At 40.2% G+C, this 24,788-nt stretch overlaps 2 protein-coding genes across 2 annotated transcripts in view; both read right to left on the bottom strand.

The window, feature by feature from the left end:
- Positions 1-16,602, bottom strand: part of chsy1 (chondroitin sulfate synthase 1) — a 52,594-nt gene extending 35,992 nt beyond the window's left edge. Inside the window, exons 1-2 of the mRNA XM_062390565.1 lie at positions 15,867-16,602; positions 10,409-10,904 (exon numbers count right to left, since the gene is read on the bottom strand). Coding sequence (XP_062246549.1) covers positions 10,409-10,904; positions 15,867-16,177 — 807 coding nt within the window. The 5' untranslated portion in view covers positions 16,178-16,602. The remainder of the gene's footprint in view (positions 1-10,408; positions 10,905-15,866) is intronic.
- A 3,641-nt stretch (positions 16,603-20,243) lies between these two features.
- On the bottom strand, positions 20,244-24,277 carry selenos (selenoprotein S). Its single transcript, XM_062390553.1, has 6 exons — positions 24,073-24,277; positions 23,318-23,446; positions 22,705-22,811; positions 22,539-22,628; positions 21,447-21,519; positions 20,244-20,848 (listed from the first exon to the last, which is right to left on the bottom strand). The coding sequence occupies exons 1-6, from the start codon at positions 24,161-24,163 to the stop codon at positions 20,769-20,771; spliced, it is 570 nt and encodes a 189-aa protein (XP_062246537.1). The 5' UTR covers positions 24,164-24,277; the 3' UTR covers positions 20,244-20,768.
- Between the last annotated feature and the right edge of the window lie 511 nt (positions 24,278-24,788).

Below are 24,788 nucleotides of genomic sequence, written 5' to 3'. Positions count from 1 at the left end.
CTCACATCGGGCACCACCTTATCCCAGTTATATTGTCTAACATTCTGGAACATCTTAACAACAGACACACAAAAGTCATTCACCACTTTACAAACCAGATACTCTCTGCAATTCAAGTACGATGAAAGCGACACAATCAAAGTGGCACCACAATGATCTGATAACCTACTTTGTAACTTTGAATCAGGCTAGGCTTCAGTCACAAACACTCCCATTCACTGCACTTCAGCTTTCCACAACACAAAAAATATAAATCCACTGTAACCTAATTTAGCCTCTTCACTTCCCATAAAATAATATAGTAAGTGAAAACACCTCTGCATTTACATTAAAACACATTTCGATCTCAAGCCTTGATTGTGGATGATGCGAGGAAAGGGAGCTGCCTGCTGCAGAAAGGGTCATTAGTAAATAATGGAACAAACAAATGTGTTCTAGTATGACACCAAACAGGAGGGAGCAGATGACAGATGTTTACTTATAGCAGTTTTGAGACTGACGCGTCAAACTTTAATGATCCTGCCGAACATGATCTGAGGCCAGGGAACTGTGATTTACTTGGTTGACTGACAGTAACTACAGTTTGCGATGAGTGTTTTACAATTTTACACAAGACTACCAGGACACAAAGGTGTTGGAAATAGAAGCTTTTTGGGGCAACAACCTAAACGATAAATGACGCGGTCTCAAATTGACCAAACGTCCAGTTGCAGTATCATGCCTGGACAGTCAGTCTGAATGGGATGCGGCTCTACAGCTTTCCTTCTATTCTGCCTTTACACCGACTGATTCGTCCATAAAGTACTAGTCAATCGGGGAAACAAAGTACATGAAAAAAAGCTTCTGGAGCCCTTCATGCACCCGTCGAGAAAAAAAAGGAGAACAAAAAGCAGTGAGTAAGAAACCCCACAAACACATCAGTGATTACACTCAGCACTGAGTATTATTCAGCCACATATTCAGGTTCTACACTGTGGCATATACCGTTTGTGAGGCTTGTCAATTCTTGAAGTCATGTCTGGTGTGTGAGGTCTGCATCCTTTACCTCTATTCCCATTAGATGGCTAATCCTGCATTGATCCCGAATCAAGTATTACAGTAGCCCAATTACACATTAAAAAATAAAAACAAGTAAAACAGGAGGGAGAAATAATAGTAAATAATAAAATCTAATACAATTGATCCTCTCTGGAACAGGGAGCAATGTTGATACTTTTGTAAAATTGATGCAGGACATGCATATTATTGAATTGCTCTTGAGCAGCTACAACAGTTGGCTTTGCATACATCTTGTCGGTATTTCCACCAGCACACACTGGACCACTGTACTGTAAAGCAAATATCTTCCAATTTGACCGAAAACAAGCATCATGTATTTAGCCTCTTTGAAATCGTGCACAATTCACAGTTCAGTTCTGCAGGAATGGCAAAACTGTAGAGTGTATTTACACAACTTGAGTTTGTATGAGACCCTGTGAAACGGATGTTGTGTGTTATTTGTTTCTGTGTCGAGTAAAAACATGAAGCCATAGAGTGAAATGTTGCAGATATTAATGGGTGTTTGCAGTAGCAGTAGCGGCAGAGTAGACTCTAACTTGTAGCTCCACATGGAGAGTCATGACAACAGCCTGCTCTCTGTTATCGAGGACTTCTCGCCACCACCTTCACCTACACCAGTGGATTTAACCAATGAATAGGACAGCGTAGGTCCTTGTGCAGCCGTTGGTAACTGGCAGAATTTAAAGTCACTGAGGAAGTAAAAAATTCTAGAAAGCAATATCATTGGACGCACAGTGAGTGAACTCCCCTGAGTGTAGGATGAGTCATCAAAGAGTTGTGATTGGTTTACAGGAAGAAGGGAAAAAAAATTGATGTTAAAAATACTACGATATTGACTTTTTGACATATATTTGGCAAATAAGAGATTAAAGAGGAATCACACACAGGATCCCATATTTTTCATTGCATGAAGTTTAATTAAAAATAGGTTTTAACATTTGCTTAAAAGGATTATTTAGTCCTTCCCTCGCATCCCTTCTAAGATTTAAGGGGAAAGTCACGCAGGGAACATATGTATTAGATTAGATATGAAGCCAAGCGTATTAGGCTGTGAAAGAGAGGCAAATTAATAAGAATATGAGCACATCAAGATGAGACAGAAAAGGGAGAAATGGGGGAAGCATTTAGTCCTGAAGAAACGTGTCCGTGAAGCAGGAATACAATGGCTCTGTTGTTTGCAGAATGAGAGCGTATGCAGCACGTGCACAGTGAGTGGGTCGGCCGCAGGTTTGGCAGGCCTGCAGGCCACTCAGGAGAAATTAGGATTAGGGAGTGGACCCCTGGCTCTCAGCAATGCAGCCTTGTGATTCCCATTAGCTGTGTTGGAGCTTGTTTTTCAGCTGGCATGCAGGGTGGTGATGAAATGGTCTCAGTGCTGCTGTGGAAAGCAGGCTACTGCTCACCTCAAGGACATTATCACCTCCTACAATAAAGTAGGCCACAGGGCAGGCCTCTGACACTCATACTACATCCATACTGTATGTAATATGCTGTGTTTTAAACTAAAATGACCTCAGACCAATTGAGTATTTTAACTCTATATCAGTTATAATTTCCATCAATACTAACACAGCTGAAAACACATACCATGTGACTATTAACGTGTCTGGCAGTGTAAACAGGAAACAGATTGTCTACATTGCAGTTAGTTTCTTAGATACAGTAAATACTATGTCTCAGCCTGTAGGACACTTCTTTTTATTCCAGTATGTCTTTAGCAAGTCTTGAATTGCAAGCTGCAGCACTCCACAAAGGTGGCAATAGATTCATCAAACCTAGGCAGTTGCAACATCACAGGTCAGAGATGCTATGAAGCTTTTCACTACTTCTGTAATCCCTTTGAGATCCATGCAGAAAACAGAAGAGCTGTGTTGAGTGGTGTGTGATTCATGGTTTGGTCAGAGAAGGGATGATATTTTCTTACGTCTCCCTGGAGTATGACTCGTATCTTGAAATCATCTTTTCCAAGAACAAGACATTTACAAGCACAGTCCTGGCAGAATGTTTGTTTCTTTGTCAGAGAGACATGTTATAACTCTGTCTGGGTGTATGTTAGCACACTCTGCTGTCTGTGTATCTGTTGTATATTCACGTGGGTTTTACCAGCCTTCATCAAAACGGAAGTAGGATCAAAATGACGAGATGTGTGGGAACCCGCATCTTTGTGAGTCTGCTGACACACATCCTGTGATATAGTTACCCATAATGTCCCTCTGCAAGTTCACAAAGATATCCTTGTGTGTGTGTGAGAGAGAGAGTGCATGTGTGTGTGTGTGTGTGTTGGTCTGTGTGTATTCACTCTGGGCTTTATTACTAGGTTACAATTCATCGTATAGTACATTTTGGGGTTTTATGTATTATTGATAATAGGACTAATGATCACATTGTCATTAATCACTTGTTATGCACTTCATCAATTCTCTCAGTAGTACAACACGACTGAAACAGAACCAATGTTACTGGAGCAACACAGGACTGAGAAAAGCAAAAAAAAAAAAATTATAAGCTAATGAAATGAGAAGAATCTCCTCAGAAAATTAAGTGACAAAATTACTGAGCTTTATGGTTTATTAATATGAATTCATTGTCTTTTTCTGGATGATGGTAATTAATGGATACATGTATTACAGTGCTCTAAGAAGGCAGATCAAGAAAGGCACTTCATGCGTTTTAACTTTGGCTGCAGCCTGTATGTTAATCTGACAGATTCAGTTCATAGAAGCCATGTTGAAACAAAACAGAAATGTTACAGGTCCGACAATGTCTACGAGATAATTCTGGCATGAGCCCATCATGTTAAACTTCTATCACCTAAATGGTTGCATGTGTACGGACTCTGGATTGACATCACCTGAGTGGGATACCAAGTAAAAACACAGAGCTCATCATTCAAATGAACAACAAAACAAGGGGTTACAATATAACAATAGAATAAGACACACAATCTTTTTGCTATTAAATATGATAGCAGTAATAAAGGCTTCTGTGGTCAGCCATGGATTCTAGACCTATGAAATCTCTGCCTCGTTAACTCAACCCCCCATCAACTTAAAACGTCCCCATACTGCAAACCAGTTCCCTGCAGCTGGAGCCACACACAGTCCGCACTTCATGCTGCAATACTGCAATTCATGCTAATTCAGCACTCTGGCCTTCCGTTTTTGAAGCGTAAGTGTAAACATTTATTTGCTCATTGGGCCTCGCTCGCGGGGGCCTACTTTTAGCACAACACAGGAGACTGAGGAGAAGCACACAGAGCGCAGGCCACAGGATGTCTGAAAATACACAAGGGTCACCAAATGTTGGGCTGCCCTCGACAACAAGAAAGAACAGATGCATACAGTCCACAGATGCACACAGAACGGTTCATCCTCTAATTACTAAAAAGATAGTGATGAGGGGTGGAGACTCATATTGGCAAAAGAAAGACTGCCTACCAGAATGTGTCTGCTGATTGGCTAAATTATGCCACAACTATCATGCAGTCTCTTTTGTGCATGATCTATTTGAAAAGAAATTAACTACATCCGTATCTCACGAGGCGCTGTAACATAAACACATCATCTAACACAATAAAGCAGAGAAGAAATGACTGTGGGGTCACCTTCTGTCTGAAGAAATGGTGGCGTTTTAAACTGTAGCCCCTGAGCCCCTGCTGCCAATCTGTCGCTTATCTACTGTATGAGTAGAATAAATCAATGCACCATATTCTCTTTTCAAAAATATAGTTGTTCAAATATATTTCTCCCATTTTTTTTAAACTAACAAAATTTATAAAACTTCTTATTACATCCTGATATTCAGGACTTGTGATGACCCGGACTCCAGCATTAACTGCATTCTGACTCTAGGTGTATTTACTCAACTACAACGCTCTCTCAAGGATAATTACAGCAAATGAAAGGCTAACTGCCACACAGGTTGAAAAGCCAAAGGCTCTGAATAACTGTCAACGAGAGATTTCACTTTTGGGTTTTATAAACATTTGCAAATCATTGAATAAATATGCCTAGTCTTAGTGGATGTTTGGGTGTAGACTGATGGGCTAAAATTGGAATTGAATCTAGAAAACAACTACAAAGCCACTTGAAGAGCACATCCTTCCACCAAGGCTTATGCCCTATTTCGCCATGTTAAAAAAAGTTTAAAGAAATTTGTGAATCATCCCCCTAAATTGAATATTTTCCAAAAGAGAATTGCTTCTTCATTGGCTCATACCCTTTCAACAAAATCGGTTCAGTAGTTTTTGCAAACGGCAATGAAAACTTCACCTCCTTGGTGGAGGTAATAGTTTGAAAAACCCCAGGGTGAAGCATGTTGTATTTTCTCTCCTTTTCTTTTCCATGACAATAGCTGAGGTTCATGGTTATTACAGTAACTATGGAAAACATGACTTGACAAATTTATATCAAGCAGAAGCCAGTGGTTCAGAAAAAACTTCAAGAGCCAATGGTTTCTCACACTACAGAATTCTACTGAAAGTGTCACAGAGTGTGTGACTCAGCCACAGGCCAAACAGTCTGAGAGATAAGGGCATGTTGAGGCACTTTTCAGTGTGAGTGTGGGCGGCTGACTTCCTGTGCATTGGTCTAGCATTAACAAGCATGAGTGAGACTACAGACTTAAGCCCTCTGAAAGCTGACACACTGAAACTGGAAAAATCTTCTAAAAAGAAAGAAACAAAAACAAACTAAAATAGGCTTACAGCATTTTTCTGCGGTGTGATTCTTTCCTGCAGGTCCCAACGTTCTTCTGACTAAAGCAATCAAACATCCACATGCATCGTGACTAACCTTCTTATTTGAACATTAGAATCTTTCATCACTGCTACGACTCTGTCCTTAAACAAAATTCTGCTTTGGTTCCATTCAAAACTAAAACATGATCAGAAACATCAGGTCTTACAGAATAATTGCAATGAACGGCATCTTATTGTCAATATGGTTCATCGAATTGTGTTTAAGCCACAAATGGCCTATCATGAGTGATAAGAGGCTGTCCAGTGTTGGACATGGACACACACACACTAGTGCACACACAGACACACAGGCACACACAAACAAAACAACAGATCACTTACATCTGCCAGCAGACTTTCATACCACATTGCTCCTTCAATGTATTCATTTAAAAAAAAAAAAAAAATTGCATTAGTTATTCCAATCCACTTAAACACTGTGACTGGAGGCCGGTTAATGTCAGACTTGGTTTGTAAGACATGCCGTGCAGACATTAGTAGTGTTTACAGCAGATCTGAACGGCCACACTCAGAGGTGGATTAAAAAGCAGCCCTCATAGAGCAATGGAGATATTGGGATGTCATTAAAAATGGGTATAATGGAATACATTTTCATTCAGTCTCTCCGGGGAGTCTTTCATAGTCTTGCACACGATAATACACATGAAGAGATTCACAAATAGCTGACAAACACATGAAGAAAAAGGAAACCTCGAGAGAAGTTCAATATTTGGCACTTCTCTCCGCAGAGCTGGCCAATCACAACATGAAGTGGCTGAGAATTTCGGATTTTCGATTTTGGAAACCATGATACAGACCACCCCTCTCTTATCTGACGCTATATTTGGAGGGGGTTGTCAAAGCTACCTGGCCGTCTAATAATCAGTTTGGTTGTGTGTTCACCCTGTAAAAGTGTTGCCTGCCTCTCTCCAAATGCCTCTTGTCCAATGCGTGCTGGGATAGGCCCTTCGTAATCTAAGGATTTTACCAAGTTTGGTGACAGAAACAACAGACCTATTGTGATTCTATATTTAGAACTTGCCAAGCAGCTGCTCCCATGTTTGAGAAGAGATATTTTCTTTCACAACAACCCTCCATCATTACAGTGGGACATTGCTGCCATGGCAACAAGCTCATATAGCGCCCGCTGGAGGAGAGGAGGGATTTACAGTCACACTGTGGCCGGCCCACCACGCTCTACGAGCTCAGCGCCTAAAGATGTCCCACATGATCTCCATGGTCAACAGTAAGAGACGAGGACAATGATGATGTTTAATCCATCTGATTCTGTGCATTGCATGTCATCTCCCTGTGTCTGGTCTGTAATTGCTCTTCCTCTTTCTTGTCCTTTGGTGATAAGAGAAAAGATGATTCAGACCTGCAACAACAGTCCCTCATCACACTTCTGACCAGGAGATGTTGCAGAATAAGCTTCTGTGGCAAACTAAGCTTGTCAACTTAAATTCAAACTGGAAAACTCTCAAAGCCCAAGTACAGCATGAAACTTAAACTGCAGTCCTGGAATAGCAGTGGCAATGAAGGTCGGAAACTAATGATCGGTCTGAAAAAGAGGCTGAAATGACAACAAATGTCAATACAGCCCATCACATTCCAGAAGAAGAGCTGCCATTCATTTTATTCAAGGGTCAAATTAATCATTAAAAAACAACATTCTGTATCTGATTTACAGCAACACAGCATGCGCTCAGTTCACTTGGTTTAAAGGATTCCCAAAATGTGTTCGTAGTGATTGATGGCGACCACATCCTGCATGAAGGGAGGGGTGTCAGATATTGTGATATATCAGGTTTCGTTACTCATACATTCTTGTGTTCCATCAGAACCAGTTCATTCTCACATCATATCAATTGCAATGACAGAAATGTCAATTAACGATTACTGAAATGAGATAAATAAATAAATATACATCAGATAATTTTGTTTACCTTATTTGAGTGTACATGTTTGTATTTTTGTTCTTCACTGCAAAAGAACTCTGCATTTCCTGATATGCTATACCAAGTGAACAACTGATGAACCCTCTAAATGCCTAAACATAGGGCTTGGTAATTAACAGCAATTAACAGAAAATGTATCAAAAAAACAACATTTATAAACTCTTACCGGCCTAATTTTGCTCACGACGGTTAATTCGGTTAATACATTCCCCAATGTGAGAATTCTTGAACTGTCGGGTTATAAAAACATCTAATTAAAACATTAATTGCAATCAGGGTAGAAGTTTAAAACAATGGTGATGTTGATTAGAAGTCATATCGCCCAGCCCTAAATAAACATAAGACATTAGTAGCGATATAAATTGTTGTGATGTGAGCTAGAGATCAGCTTTCAGATTTGGATCAAATACAGTTGAACAGGGTGGTTTGTGCTCGAGGCTATCATGACACATTTAATAAGCAGATCTGTCAGAAAGGAAGATACTTTTATGGTTGTAGGCAGCAATGAAATACTAAGACCACACCATCAATCTGCTCTCCAGTCCTGACTGTGATAGCAGCAGCTCTGTCTCTCATTTTTATGAGTCCATTTGACATTTTATGACGGTTTCATTTTATTTTTATCCTGTGATTCTCCATCACATTAAGTGCCATGTATAAAATAAAACTGCAACCTGGCTTAACTGTTAACCTCAATATTTTTCGGTTTGTCCGAGAAAAGTGTTCATCGTTATTTGTATAGCCACATTGGCAGTTTCCATTTAATTTGGACCCACTTCTGCATCTTTCTACATTCAAGGCGTTAAGGAGAGAAAATGATGATTGATTAATTTACAGATCAGATCTTCTACCACCTCACACAGTCACTTCCTTAGAGTCCCACATCAGTGTATATTTTGTATGAACTTGAAAGGGCCGTGGTTCTTGTAAGGAGCGGTCATATGTGCAACAGGCCTACAGCAGCGCCATGTTCAGACATGTCAGTGAACAGGTTAACACTCAGCCACAGCACACACAGAAAGCCCTTCTCTGATGACAAGTCGCTAGCGTTTCTTTCTTAACTCATTGCAGCGTGGTGCCGCCGAAGTGGGCCAATCTGGTTAGTGCAGCGCTGCCTTAATAACGTTCCCTGTGGCCACAATGAAACTCTCGCACGAGTCTGAACAATGACTGAATGCCATAAAATCAGTAATCTGCTGAGTAACATAACGGAACTTTGAGTGAAACCTTACAATGAGGAGGAGGCCCCTAATGAGAAATCACAACTAATACACTTCACTCTTTGAACTGAACACGTAAGTTCAGGGTATTTCCATGCTTAACTCACATCACACTGCATGTAGACTAATTTGAATTTAAGTTGTGTGTTTGTAATTGCACATGTCACCAGTGTGTGTGCTCTGAAAGATTTATGTGTGTGCAATCAATCCATTAGAAAAATACGTGCGTGCATATATTTAAACAACCCAAAACCTTGTTGTGTAAACATCACACAATAGTGAAGGCAGGACAACGTTTACAAGCCAATGGAATGCTTTTCTATAAACTGTGACTCAGCTAAAGGTCAGCCCACAGGTCAGGGCCGACATAGAGAATCAAGGATCAAGATTTCCTCACAGAGAACAATAGGTCAAAGACTCAATCACTCTGAGACCAATCAGTGCCTATAAATCTTTGCACAGAACCACTTTCTGCATCGCTTAAGAGATATTTTATAAATGCTATATTAGTTCAAATGGCCCTCTTAAAGATATGCCAAATTAGCAGCCTCTGGTTTACTGCAGCAATACTGAAGAACCCGTGGTTTTGGTAAGTTCTGAGAACTGGTGTAATTTTTTCTAATAATATCTAAGTCCCACTGAATCTAAAGAAGTGTACCTCGTCTACATTTGACTCAGACATCATTCACTCCTGATATTAACATCTGTCGTAAGTGATCTGTTCACAAGGGGACAGCTCATTTGGTGAGGAAGATCTGATTGTTGGTGATTGGAGATGCATTCAGGGCACATTCTAGTGCCAGTTATGAACTGAAAGACTTAGAGCTGTAATCTTCTGATCGGTTCACTCAGGACAGCTGTTTAATCAGGTCTAAACATGAATCCAGTCTTTGAGAGAAGAAGACTGGATTCATGGAGGAAGAGAGTGAGCTGAGTCAGAACGGCAAGAATAAAAAAAAAAAATTTGCGAAGCTACAAAGAGATTCACTTTGTAGATTTCACTCATTTTAGCAGTGTTGATATTGTAGCAGTGATTACAAACAATTAACATTTTAGCTGTAGCGGGTCAGAGATGTCAGTTGAGTCTGTGTCAGTTAATGTCTGTGAGTAAGCGAGACATAGACAACAGACATTGGACTTAACCAATAGCCAATAGACTATATATTGTGTTCTTGGAAAATCAGAGATGCAGCCACTACTGTGACGTAAAACGTGACGTAAAGACCTTGCTCAAGGCAGCTAACTGCCTACTGTGTTGGTAAGCGAACAAATAAGCAACAATGACCAACTTCCACATGTTCCCTCTCACCTCAAAAAGTGTATGTCGTCAACTCACAGTTTGAATGCATTTCGTACTCAACAGTTGTATTACAGTTGGATGTGGAGTCAACGACATGAAAAACAGGATATAAAACCAAATGAAACCATCTTACCTCATAGGACCAGACACACTGGACCCCGGCGAATCTCCGGACACAGCGTCCCACCTCCACATCTTCATGGGTAGTGTACATCTCCTGTAGACACTCTCGGATGTGGGGCACCATCCTCTTGAGGACCTCACGGCTCATGATGACCCCTGGCCCCCCCATGCAGAAGTTCTCCCCAGGCTCCAGAGCCAATTTCCCCAGCTCGTCCCGGGCCCCCATGCCCGTTTGGCCGAGAAAGATGGCTTCGCTGCTGTTGAGGCTGCGTAGGAAGCTCTCCAGCTTCTCGCTTTTGATGTAGACATCGTCATCAGCCCTCATGAACCACTCGTACCTGTCCAGATAATGGTCGTGCATGTACTTAAGCATCATGAAGGATTTCTTCTGGGGTGGGTATGAGTCATCCACATTCCGCAGAGCCACAATGGGAATGGGTATGGAGGTGTCAGAGCCCTCACTGGAGAAGAACTCCACATGACCTGGTATTGATTGTGCCCAGGTCCTGTGAAAGCAAGACAAACAAACACACACGTATGGAGTCAAAAAAAAGTTCATATAAACAACTGGTATAATCTGTTACATGCAATATCCCACAACAATAACCCTCAAAACAGACACAAACATTGAATACTCAAGTGGTCATTTGCATATTACTGTACAGGTCAAGATTCTAGACAATCTCATGATTAATTAAATTTCCATAGGTGCAGCAGTGAAACCTCTTGTCTACAAAGGCTGCATAACAAAACCAGCTGCCATTTTGTGACTGTGTCCCACTGGATACATTTTTACACAGTAATGTTGGCACTGTGATTAAATGCATGTGGTGATGATGTTATATTACAGAAAACCTTGTTATTGTTGAATTTACAGTTACAGAAAAGACTGCTAATAGGGGTGGACGGTATTAAGGGGAAGTACACCTTGAACTTCGATCTAAATGGATTTTTCCAGAACAATGAAGACCAGTAAAGCCCTCACAGATCTGAGGTTGAGATGTAAATCCTTTCTATCAAACCCCTTTTGGAAAATGAGGAATTGTGGGAATGAGAATATAAAAGACCCATGCTGCATTCGATTTGTCCAATATAATGATACAAATGCAATAAATTAGATAAAAATCTCATTGTTTCATGTTATGCTCTATAGTTTATTTGCTGTGGCTCTTTACAGCAATATTTTTCAACATTTGAATAAAACTTACACACAACCCAGATATAGGGAGTGAATATGCATGAAGATTACACAAAGAAACATGAAGGAGATGGTTATATTAAGTCTGACACAGAAAAGAACTGTATTTATAAACTTGTACTTGTAAATAATGCCCCAGACTGATCCCCACAACAGACCGAAAACACAACTAACCTCTCTTACCACCTCGACAGTACGGACAGAACTTATGGACAAGAGATACTAAACAAACCCAAGACTCAGACACTACAGGAGGGTTTTGTCAATCAAACAACATGTGACAAAGCGTCATAGAAGGAGATGATAACAACTTGACATTTGCAAAGATATGGACCCAGTTTACACATTCAAGTAAAGGTAGAGGTAACAATATATATATCATTATCTGGACATGAAAGGACCTCTTTAAGGAGATCACATCACACAGTCCTATACCATTTACACTCTGTACTTCAAATCTTAGTAATTAAAATTTTAGGGCATACTGCCCAGCCATAGTTCCAAGAAAATTTGTCATGGAGAGAAATGACCATTTGTCAATGCACTTCGCTCTTACCCCACATGATAATTCCATTAATACCTAAAATTAGCATTCATTAAAGCAAAGCTATCCTTATAAGCACCGGCTGCGGGCCAAACAGCTGACTACTCATTGAGGTATTGCTGGATACTTTACTAAATGAATTATTGATTCTAGTAAAATAGTTGTGATTAACGCTTTACTAGGCATTTACATTTTATGAACACTTCACATCCACACAAGCATGATGAGAGAGACCCATACACAAGCCTGCCTGTCTGTAACAGTATCGCCCACACATGCTCATGATGAGTGAATGTGTGTGTGCGCTCGCTGAGAGGTTATGTCCTGCTGAGTAGAGAACAGAGTTTTCTTCAGCGTTTGACAAATATTAGCAAAATAACCTACGACAAACACATAATGAATTGGATTGATTGCACAGGGAGGGGACATATTCATTATAAGAGCCATATCAGTAAAAAGGTTCCAGCCATTTGAGAATCGCACATTAAAAATAGTCCACTAAAAGCTGCATTTTTCATACACACCACACACGTTAATGGGCTTAATGAATGAACAAATTAATGAATTATGTCTATTTTCATTGCGCTTTTTACAGCAGAGCCATCTCTAGGAGGCCCTGCAAACACACAGTAAAACATACAATGTTGTCACAGTAACAGGCCTCTGGCATGTGAGGAAAATGGAGCTGTGCCTCAGCCTCACATGCATTTTACATTTTGAAATTCCCTACAATGCTTCATGTGTGAAGTAAAGACATGGCCAAAAATAGAATCAGAATCCATTACAACAAATCCAATTATTGCACTCCAGCCTATACCAGTTTCTATAGACTGAATGTGATTTAACCCAAAGTGTCCTCTCGTTGATTAATTTACTACTTTTATTATTAAACTTCTATAGAAAATTGGTCGTTAGGTGTCACAACTGATTATCATCAGGTGGTGCAACCAAATAAAATATGAATTCAAACCAATTAACAATGGGTTAAAGTGGACAAATGGTTGATACATAGTAATTGTTCTTACTGCATTCATTTGTATGTTTGAGGAATTATATTTCTGTCTTTAAATGCAAATTTGGATGCTTATGATACTGAATCCCTGTGTCATGTGAATGTCAATCTTATCTTATTATTCTAAATACAAAACACAACCACAAAATAGTAACGTGCTAGACAGCGTAGACAATGAGGGATACTTGACTAAGATTTAACTTTTGATAAGGTGTAGGAAAATATATATATATATCTTGACAAATATTTGTTTGTGCCACCCCACCTTTTTAGTGTTGAGGTAAAAAATAGTGTTAAAAAATGGATTTAAGCTGCCTGAAAAGATACTTAACAAATGACACAAAGGACTATCTTTTTAGAAGTTGTACAGGTAAATTGTATTTTTTGAAAAAGACCATTTATGCAAACTAATGTAAGATGTCATAAATCATGTTTAAAAATAAGATATGATGTAATGGATATTGCTGCAGTAATACACATGAGTTTCCACATGTTTAAAGTTTTGGTTGAGAACAAGGTTGTTGAGTAATTTTCTCCTGAGTATCAAAGTGATTGGTCCGTCTCGTATCATACCTGCACCCTGCTCATATAGAGCCAGGGAGTTGGTTCAATAGATTCACATGATCTCAGTCACAGTTTCTTTTTGCAAAGTTTAATTAAATAAAACATGGGATTAAAAACATGTTCCTCCGTAAAATTTCCGTTTCTCACTAATTAAGAGCTTATTGATGTTTAGAGAAAAAAACAAGACAACTGTGGCATGTGAAGGTGACCATACATAAATAAATAAAATGAAGTTGAATGGGTCTTCATTAAAAGTGTTAGAGGTCTAAAATATTAATATTAACTTTTTACAGATATGTGTGCTAGATGAACTCTCTTTTACAATCATCCACATGTTTACCAGTCAAACGCACAATATGTGTAACAGATTGGGGCTGTCACAGACACATTTTCTATTTAGGGAATGGGTGGCTTACACTCTCCAAGACCCCTCCAAAGTGACTGCCCTGTTCTCAGTGTTATGTGAATCTGGTGGAAACCCAGAGAAATACATTCACTGGACAATAATCTCCTGCACAACATCAATGGAGCTGTTGGCATCAGAGTATTGAAAGAAGGTTTAGGCCTAAATCTAAATCTGCAGAGCCCTTAAAGGATTATTCTGGTGTAAACAGTACCATGTACACTCATATCTGCATGGAAACAAATTGCAGTTCTTTCAATTTAGATTTTGTGAAATCACAATTATCCTAACTCCTTGATTGGAACAACACTTTAATGGAGATCAGACTAGGCTTTTGTTATCAGACATTCCAGCTGAATGCCTTTTCTGCAAAGCCCTCCGCCAGCGTCAGACTCAGGTCATGACCAGAAAGCCTCACCTGAACATGAAACGAATTTCTAGTCATGTTCTACACGGAGACTGAATCGTTAACCTTGTTTCTGTTTGTTCTCTAGTGTTTCTAACACAGGCATGTGAAACTAAGGAGCATTAAACTTGCATTTGACTCACACCATCCACCGTTAAATTGACGATGCCCTCAGTCCTGACCCTTTATCGCTTTATGATTTTAGTAGCAGATTAGGAGACATACAGTGGATATCTGCTGCTCTAAGTAGTACTTTGATATATTTAATAGGGAAGACACAAGTTTTTTCAGGAGGCTTTAACATGTATCATTAGTGCAGTAGTAAAAAATGACCAGTCTGAGGCCTGAGGTCCTACGACATGCTCAGTGGAAATGTCAGAACGCCTGATTGAGTGCCAATTGAGTACGACTCTGATTCTCTTGGGGAGCTGTGGAAGTTAGAAGGTTTGAAAAGCCCTGGTTTACCATCTTTCTTCTTCAGCAGACCTGTAGTCCTCATGTAGGACAACAAGACCAAATACACTATCTTAGCTGCACAAGAGCAGAGATGACACTTCACAGGTCACCCAGCTTAACCTCTCCCAGTGTCACTGACCAGTCAGTAGGTCAGTCAGTACAAACTCATTATGTCCAGCTCTTGTCAAAGAGCTCCATTTTATGTGTGCAAGTAGTCATTGAGAAAGCTATCAATTAACAGTTGTTTTAACAATCAATCCATCTTTTTGGTCATAAGTCAAGCTGGACTTGGACTGTCAAATAGAGACTGAATAAATTCAGATCAGGGACAAGACAGAATCTCAAAGGCATTGGATAGAGTGGTGCAGCTGCAAAATTATAATCGATTAGAAATGTGGGGTATATGGTTGGAATATTTCACTCCGGGTTAACATTGAGTATCTATATCTATGTATGGACTTAATGTATGCAGTGATGCAATATAAACCATGTGTTTGCTTTTCTAGGTTGAGTTATATGTATTCACTTAAGTTTGGTATTTTTTGATTTAACAATTGAGAATTTGTAAATATTTGCACAGCCTTTTACATATACCTCTGTAATTCTTAGGTGATTTTCCTGCCCTTTGTGTTTAAATCTTTCTACAAATAAAGTTGAATTGAATATCTTTCAGGGCAATCTAGCACTATTTTTAAACGTCTTTTCTCATGAATTCCCTCTGAGAGGAAGAACCCCTGACTTTCGGCGGTGTGCAGCACTGGAGCTGCCCGCTAGCTGCCTGTTGGTTTCATCGACGTCCCCCCAGGTGACTGAGTGACGGCCACACGGACACTGCTGGACCGTTACCTTCCACAGAGGGGACATGATCCCCGACACACCACGTACCTGTGCGCTGCCACGGCCCGGCTGTTCAGGTACTTCTGGGCAGTCATGACACCGACGAACAGGAAATTGTTGGACCTGGAGCCAGGTTTCTCGGTCGCCGGGGAACCGTTATCCTGCGGTGGCCATAACACTCCCCCGTACTCCTTCCTCAGAGCCCCGTTCACCCCGCAGCCAGCGGGGCTCGCCTTCCGCTTCTGTCCGGCTTTCTTCAACTCGGTTGCTTTGGGTAGAATGAGTCTGGAAGCCAGAGTGAACCCGACCACCAGCCCCAGCAGAACACTAAACCATGCTCTTCGGCTTCGACCTGCCATTCCCCAAAACTTCACCAGCTCGCCGTGGATCCCCGCTGTGTCCTAAACAGCGGAAAAGACACTAACCGGTGGACTGAATTAAAAAACTCAATAAATGAACGACAGTAACGCAACAGGAGCAGATCGGTAGAGCTGCCGTGTCTCCAGAAAAGCGGGCTCACACACACTCTCTCATGGTAGAAAAGCCCTTTTCTTCCAGTTGCCTACGTAGCATCACAGCAATCTCCTTGAAGCCGCCACCTGAACTGCTCTCCCACCGTCGCCCTTCCCGCTGTTCATCAAACGACCCGTCGGGCTCCACCATCGGCTCACTTCAACGCCACTCGACAGACGCACCAGCTCTTTTCATTGCCTTCAGTAGCAGCCCCTTCTTCGCCATATTTCGCCGTCGGAAGGATTCAGACTGTCCTGATCGCTGCTCGCGAAACGGTTGAACGACAAATTGACCTAACGGAATTTCCGTAGAAGCGCCCTGACTGGCTGGCTGATTGGCCCCGAGCTGCTGCGTTCAGGGGGTGTGGGGAAATTGTACAACACTGGATACATCTGCCACACGATGGTATTTCTTAAAACTGGAGGTGCTCTCTGTGACAAACACCAAATCATTTATATTGATAACAACATCATGACCCCAGCAACAACCAATGATAAAACATGCCAAGGATGTTCAAATCACAAGTTTTTGGACTGTAACAATATTGTGAGCAACTACAAACACAGTTAAATGCAGATGATTCTGATTGAGATTGATCAAATTTCTTCTTTTTAACTGTATGCATTTCTAATGTTACTTTGATCATCTAGCAAGTCCAGAATGTATTATTCTTGGTCACTGATCATTACTACGCATTACATAATATCCACAATCAATCGAATTCAGAGCTGTTCTATTTAACTATTTGCTTCTTTACTTGAACTAACTTGCTTGCTAAATGATGGATTAACATCACACGATTTACAGCAAACGTAGCCTGGCTCTCAGCCTGCTGTCTAGTCTCGAGCGCCCCCTTGTGGTTATCATGGTTTAAAGGCTTTTTTCCCTTGATATTGTAAGCATGGAAACTAAAGCTAACCATACAAACACAAAACCTTTAACCCAACCGATTAAAAAGGGGGTTTGGAGAAGTTAGCGAAGCTTTGATGCTCACAGGGTTGGTTCACTCCACGTGGACAAAATAGGTCAAACTTGTGTGATATTCTCTTCAAACCATCATCAACACAGCCAGTCTGTGATTGTCATATATATATAGTGTACTTCCTCTGTGCGCACACAAACACAAACACACACACACACACGTACACACACGTACACACACACACACACACACACACACACACACACACACACACACACACACACACACCTTAACTATCACAACTAAATGCCTAACACAATACCTATTACACTAATCTATAAACAGACTAAGTAAACAGAAAAATGCCATTCCACAGTTCGTTTAATTTTCTCAAAATGGAGGCCATACATTAGTGGTGACAAAACATTGTCTCAATTTAGTTTTTCTGCCTCTAAATTGAACCCAGATGAAAATAGATCTAAACTTTAAAAAAAAACTTAAACTCATTAGGTGTGTCAAAACAACTGACAAGGAAGTCTCTGACAAAACCTTTTGTACAATCAAGACTGTTCAAATTTAACCCAGAGGAAATGCAGGGTATACGAGGGGATCGCAAAGTGTGGAGGCTATAAAGACTACAAAGCAGCTGGGACTCTCAGAGTTGGTTGATTACCACCATCACCTGGACTGTTATGAAGCAGCCAACTGTGGCCAATTGTGGGTTATGCTCAGAGGAGCAGCACGGTAAGTACACATCAAGTATGTGTTATGTGTACCACGTGTTGGCATTTCTCACAGGTGGGCCTCACTTGTCTGCTCACCTGTTGACACGTGTTCAAAATTTTCAACCTTGCCGATATTACACATTTTCTCCTTGCAAACAAAGGCAGTAGACGTGAGTCCAGAAGGATTTTATTGACACTAACAAGTTTGTGCAAAGCCTAATATATGTAATTCCTATGTGCATGCTTGTCCAATAACAATCAACATTACATCAATGAGCCTGTCCATGCACTGTGCGAGATGTTTATTCATCACCATAAACATAACCTGGAGTTAATTTCATTCCTCACACACACCGTCCTGCTGACAAACATACTCAGTATAGAACATGTGGATTAATCGGCTTCTAAAGATTAGTGTCCAGTGTTTTATGTCTTAATTTTCAGAGATTCAAACACCTCACTATTCGCCCAGTCTAGCAGCTTTAAAACATTGCAAATTGTGAGGTGTTGGAGAAACACTGTAAAAAAAGAACTGCAGTTTTGAAGAAGGAAAACTTAAATACAAAGAATTGCCTGCAGAGACAATACTATGAAAGGCTATAAAAAAACTATATTCAACACATAGTTTCAGTCGTACAAAATACTTTTATAGATTTCATGCTTTCAAACACAGAGTTTCAATCTTTCTTACGTTTTGGAATATAATATTTTTTTTTATTAATCACATAAATGGTCTGTGTACAGAAAGACCCAGACAGGGAAGTCATCAAGTATTGAGAGACCGATAGACACTTTGCTTCGGATTTGTTTGTGTTTTTATCTGATGAAACTGAAGTGGATCAGTTTCATACATCTTATATACATGTTAATTTACTAAGAAAGATATAATTAGTCTACTTATGCCACTGTGCCGTTCAACTCTGACAATGGGTTCTTATTAATAAAGCTATGCCATTTAAATTGCTATAATATAAAAGATCCTTTAGTTGAGTTGATCCTGTATGTGCTAACTTGACTAGTTTCCAGTATCACAAGCCTCCCCACTGGAATGAACTGTAAGATAAACTGAAGCTACAGACACTCATTCATCCAAGAGGCTGCCACCATTAATAATATCTTTGATAGTGATAGTGATTTGTACAGTGTGTCTCCAGTTCTTTGTGCATTCACTCAGTACAACACACAACATCTTTATTTCATATAGCTTCTAGCCAAAGAGAAAAGGTGAACTCCTGTCCTGGAAAACCTGAGCCCCCAGATTACACAACCATTCTTAACTCTATCCTTTCACTCCACATTAGGCCTCAGTGTGCCAGATTCAGAAACAAACCTGCACTTAATTTAACTATCACAAACTATTTTACACAATGAAACTGGAGCTTTTTGCCACGAGCCACAGAGAACAGTCAGTACTTCTCCACTGAAATACTGGCTTTTAGGCCTGCTGGGAAATAATGAGGATCTTAAAGCTTTAGAGCTTTATTACTATTATAGCCCCCTTAAAGGCAGGCTTGAGGCCTTTATCATTTCAGTACATGTTGCAGGTTTAGACACAACATATCAGGTATATTTTGGTTTCAGTGTTCAACACACACACACATTCTATTTTAATGACATTGGCACAATGCATTCACTAGCCCGTTACCCTAACCATCACAACTAAATGCCAAACATAATTCTAACCCTAACCCTAAAACCAATGTCATCATTAAATGCTTGATCCCAACCTAATTCTAAACCTAAGTCTTCACTCTCAAACAGTCCAATGAAATAGGGACAGAGAGTGAGGACCAACAATGTCAAGACTTCCTCACTCTGTAAGGTGAAGGCTCGTTATGGCCCTCAAAAAGACATCTCTGCAAGAATCAACAGTTAGACAACTGCTAACTTGTATTCATAAATGCAAATAAAATTCCCAAATTTCCCAAAAATCTGATTTGCAAATGTTTTGAGAAAAGAGAATGCTTTCAACGCGTTTATCAAATCTGAAGGAACCAGACGATGTAAACTGTAACTTTTTACAAGACAAGCCCAAAGGGCTCCTGTAAACCATCATAAACATGGGGCCTGTGTGCCCATGACAATCTGGAGCCCCGAGGCAGTTGTCCACTTTGATATTGTGTGTTCACAGATCTTAGCCTCAGCTCCACTTCCTGGATAAATTCACTTTAACCAAAGCTTACAAAGAGTTTATAAAAGCCCCACAGCATGTTGCACCCTCATCCCACATTCAAGTGTTCAAAGAATCACCGGTAGACACACAAACACTTTGTTGGCATATTTTTATTGCAGAAAAAATGTAACTATATAATCTGAATCAAATGTTGCGTATAACTAACAGTGCCCAACAGCTACAGCTTCTGTTGTTGTAGAAACTGTAAAGTTATGTTATTACACACTTATTAAAATATATCAGGCAGCACACAGACTGTTAACTTCTTCAGCCAAACCAGGTGGTTAAAAACCATTTACAGGTTAGGCTTCATTACAAGCTTTCAACTCCATTGTTCATTTGAAATTTAAAAGTTATAATCAAAGATTATCCTGTTATCTTTGATGCTAAACAATACAGCAGCACAGATATCAGAGAGTAAATAATAATGATGAGAATCAGACAGGAGGAAATCAGACACGACAGAAGGCATGTGCTGTTAAAATAACGCTAACCGAGCTAAATCTTCATCTAAGTGTGGGTTTAATAACGTTGTCAGCTTGGTTCAATCAGCCTGTGTGCACATAAAGAATGTCAGAGGTCAAAGGTCAGACCTAAGTCTCTGACCTTCTTTAACCTCATCCACCAGATGAAGGCCCTCTCCGGCCAGGTCTAAAGGTGCAGGAGCCTCCTGCTCCTCCAGCGAGCGGGTTGTAGCCTGAAAGAGACACAGGACAACAGAATGAAACAAAAATAGGGTAGGAGACATACATGTTCAGTATTTAAGGGTTGGTGTTATATAAACGACTGGCCTTAGCAGTGGGTGTATCACTTGTTCATAGACAGAAACATCATCCAACAATATCACCTGAATAACTTGGCCTTTGCTGATCTCTAGTGGTTTAACTCTTCATCATGCTTAAGTGACATAGACGTGTACTCTTTGTGAGTCAGTACACTGTGACATCAATGAATTTCATTATTCTAGAAACTCACCCAGGGCAGAGAGACACTGCTGCTCAGTCTGGTGTACAGAGTGCAGGTTTATGAATGGAATTTAACTTCCCTCCATTTCCACTGGATTCAATTGCTTTGGCACTTTGGTTTGGACCACAGTTTTTTTTTTTTTTTTTAGCTCATAATAATCTTGCCAATGTATGCAATCTGGGGACAGTGGCGATGATAATATATTCAACAAAACGGCCAATTTCCATCCGTGCAGAACAACAACATAATAAAGAGCTTACTGGAGCTCTCCCTCTCTAAAACATTTCAAGCTCCAGTGTGTTCCAGCTGCTGTCCTGTGAAGTACATACCAGCACTGCGAAGTGGCTTTTTATCTGTAGCTGGTTTCTGCGCTGTTGTTGATGAGTTTGCCTCTTCGGTGGTCTGCAGAGAGATTGATTCATTAGATACAACAGTGGGGGACTCGCCTCATGTCCACACTGATGTGTGAGAATGTAGTTGACCGCCATAAAACCCTTTGATCATCACTTTTTTTTTATTGAAGTGAAGTCTTCATTTTACAGCAGAAACCATTCAGTGCTGTTTGTCAGTGTGATAGACTAAAAGAAAACAATGAAGTGGTGTCAGATTTCTCTGACTGGCTGAGACCAAACAGTGTAACTAATTCTGTCATGTCAAGCCAGAGTCAACTGATGTGACTTTGACTGAGCCCACAGATTAGTTCAAAACATTGCAGGGAATAATGGAAGAGGCAGGAACTGTTAGATGAAGGGTTTCCGATGACAGAATGTTAATGCTGTATCAAACAGCACTCGCTGGCATCTATCAACCCTGAGATTTGAAGGATTAATAAATCCAAATTAAATTTTGTTCTTAAACTACGGATGGACAAATCTTTTCTCTGCTGGGAGGAAAGAAAGAAGCAATGTTCACTGACATGTATTTAAAGTCTGACGTCCAGGTATAAAGTACATCCGTGTATTGTTCTGTTTCTAAGACCGGATTCAGGACTAAAGGTTACAGGGCTTTTGAAGTCCTCAGCTCTGAGGAGCCTCCCTGAGGATCTGTAGCTACAGAATCAGCATCACCTTTTAATAGTAAAAAAAGCCTTTAATTAATCCTAATACATCATTTTGTTACCGACATACCGCACTATCTATTGTAAGAATTTTGTTATTGTTTAAATTGTATTTTGATTTTTGTACATTTCTTTATCCTGTTCCAACCATGTAAAGAACTTGAGTGCTGTATACATTATTAGTATTATTACCTCTGTATCCAACTGAAAGGTGAGATAGTTTTCATTATGGTCTGTTGTGTGGATGGTGATCAAAGGGTTTGAAGATATGAATTTGGTTTGATAATGTTGAAGTGAGCGAGGCCTCAGATTAAAGAACCTGCTCTAAAAATCAAAGTTACAGGATATTAAAGCGGAAACTCACCTTGGAGGGTTTTGCTCCTCCTTTGTAGCTTTTTCCCTGTGTCATGCTGTCCCATATCTCTATCTTCTGCCTCCTCTTCTCTTCTTCTTGCTGTTTGAAGAATACAATGAGTTAAGGTCCACCAGTTCAACACATCATCATCATCATCTCTCGTTCTCTTCTGCACCTGTTTCTGTTTTTCTTTGAAGAGGACTGCCTTGGCATCAAGCTCTTCTTGCATCTTTCTCCGGGCTGCTTCCATGGCCTCTTGTCTTCTTGCCACAAACGCAGAATCTTCACAAACAAGCACACCAAAACACATCAAATTGAGTCTTTACTAATAAGCAGTGAATCCATTTGAAATAAACCATTGGCATGTTCCACAGATGTTACAGTGGTGCAATCATCAGTTTATAGATGCAACTTTGATATTCTCTGAAACAAGTTTTAAGTACAGTAGGTGTCACAGGCAGACATCAGGAAGGGACGACTTGTACAGAAGGGAAGAAGTGAAAATCGACTGTAAATAATGATCATAATATAATAATGAATGAGATTTGTTCAGTCAGATGTTGATGTGCACGTGACAACCTGGAGGAAGAGACCCACTCTATGAAGTCACATCGATCTTTGAAACTATTTTAAAGACTACTGCAAACATGCTAAAGTTAGATTTACATATTGTTTTATATTCTTTGACCCTACATTGTACATGGAATGCTGTTTTGATTTACTCACATTCGACTAATCAGACCTTTTGGCTTTGTACCTTTGTGTATCACGTGACGTGTGGTTCTCACCTTGTGTAGTGGCAGTGGAGCTCTGGGAGCTCTGGCTGGATCTCTTCTTGCTCAGGTACTGGATGAGCAGGTAGCCAAGCACAGAAACCAGCAGCAGATACCAACCATACTGGGACAGAACCTCTCCCGCTGTTTTTGAACATGAGAAGACACATCAAAATGATATGCATATTAATCAATATTATATTACAACTACGGTTCATATCGTTAAAAGGAAACTGGGATGATAAAAACTACAGCATGAAAATCTGAGATGATAATTACTGACCTAATTACTTAAAAACGTGCGGTATTGTAACTAACATTTATATATCATATCAGATATATGCAGTTATTAAATATGAATATCTCAGATATATCACATTAGAAACTTGGTTTAACGGTCCACAAGAAGATACATTTGTGTATATATATGTCATATATACACAAGCATCATATTAGGACATAGACATACATATGTTTACATACGTATACGTACATATATGTATGGGTATATATGGGTGTGTATTTCAATAGATACAGTATGGTAATATGGACGCATAGATACACAGCCAAAGACATATGCCTATTTTAACAGCTAGCTTCACCCTGCCCTCACCTAACAGCTACTTCAGCTTGCAACTGGCGTTTGTCTCCATGAGCTGAGCTAACTATCAGCATTCTGTTGTTTACGATAACTAAACCACTCATCGGTTCGATAAATCTGAAGCTATATCCGGGCAGCAGTAAACAGTGTTCCGGTAGTGTGAACTAACCCGTCAGGCTCAGTGAAGTCAGATCCTGGTTCTTCGGCGGATCTTTCTCCACGTGATATCCTCCCTCATCTGTGATCACCACATCATCCATCTTGCTAACTCTTTATCTGTCGTATACTCAACGTGATCCGCTCTTTGGTCACTTGAGTTATGGACGAGTCCCCGTGTCCACCATATTTGATCGAACTAAAACAGCGGAAACGTGACGTGGTCAGTTTATACTCGCTAACCCTTTCTTCTTCGAGGATTGTTGACGGTTGTTATATATGTTTTAGGCGTATTATCGCTACCTACAGGACTGGAGTGGTTATCAGGGGGAAATCTTTAACTAGGGCTGCGAGCTGAACTTTAAGGGCCCGGGCACTTGCGATCTGATGCGGCCGAGAGGAAGGGCGAACAGGGACTGGCCGAAACGTCAACGTTTGGTGTGTGTTTTGCCCATCGCGGGAAGGATAAACACGCCACTTCCTACCCACAACCCCGTGTGGAGACCATACGGTTAAAAATTTGATGTAAAATGAATTAAAGTTGTAAATAGAGGCTTACCTCCTTTTGGCAGTAAGCGGTGCTATCACTATCACTACATACAGACTATCAGTCTTGTTTCTCTTCAGATCGTATAAATCAGGGGTGTCCAAACTACATCTGCGGCCCGCAATCCATTTTAAATTAGCCTGCCTAAAAAAAAAATTTAGTAGCACTTAAATGGCACGTAC

The sequence above is a fragment of the Platichthys flesus genome, chromosome 1, assembly GCF_949316205.1.
Source record: "Platichthys flesus chromosome 1, fPlaFle2.1, whole genome shotgun sequence".
NCBI lineage: Eukaryota > Metazoa > Chordata > Actinopteri > Pleuronectiformes > Pleuronectidae > Platichthys > Platichthys flesus.
This window is presented reverse-complemented; position numbering and strand designations above follow the sequence as displayed.

Coding starts and splice junctions, on each gene's coding strand:
- selenos (XM_062390553.1), bottom strand. CDS start 24,163: ATGGATGATGTGGTGATCACAGATGAGGGAGGATATCACGTGGAGAAA. Junction 23,447..24,072: donor GACTTCACTGAGCCTGACGG/GTTAGTTCACAC, acceptor GTTCAAAAACAG/CGGGAGAGGTTCTGTCCCAG. Junction 22,629..22,704: donor TCAAAGAAAAACAGAAACAG/GTGCAGAAGAGA, acceptor TTCTTCAAACAG/CAAGAAGAAGAGAAGAGGAG.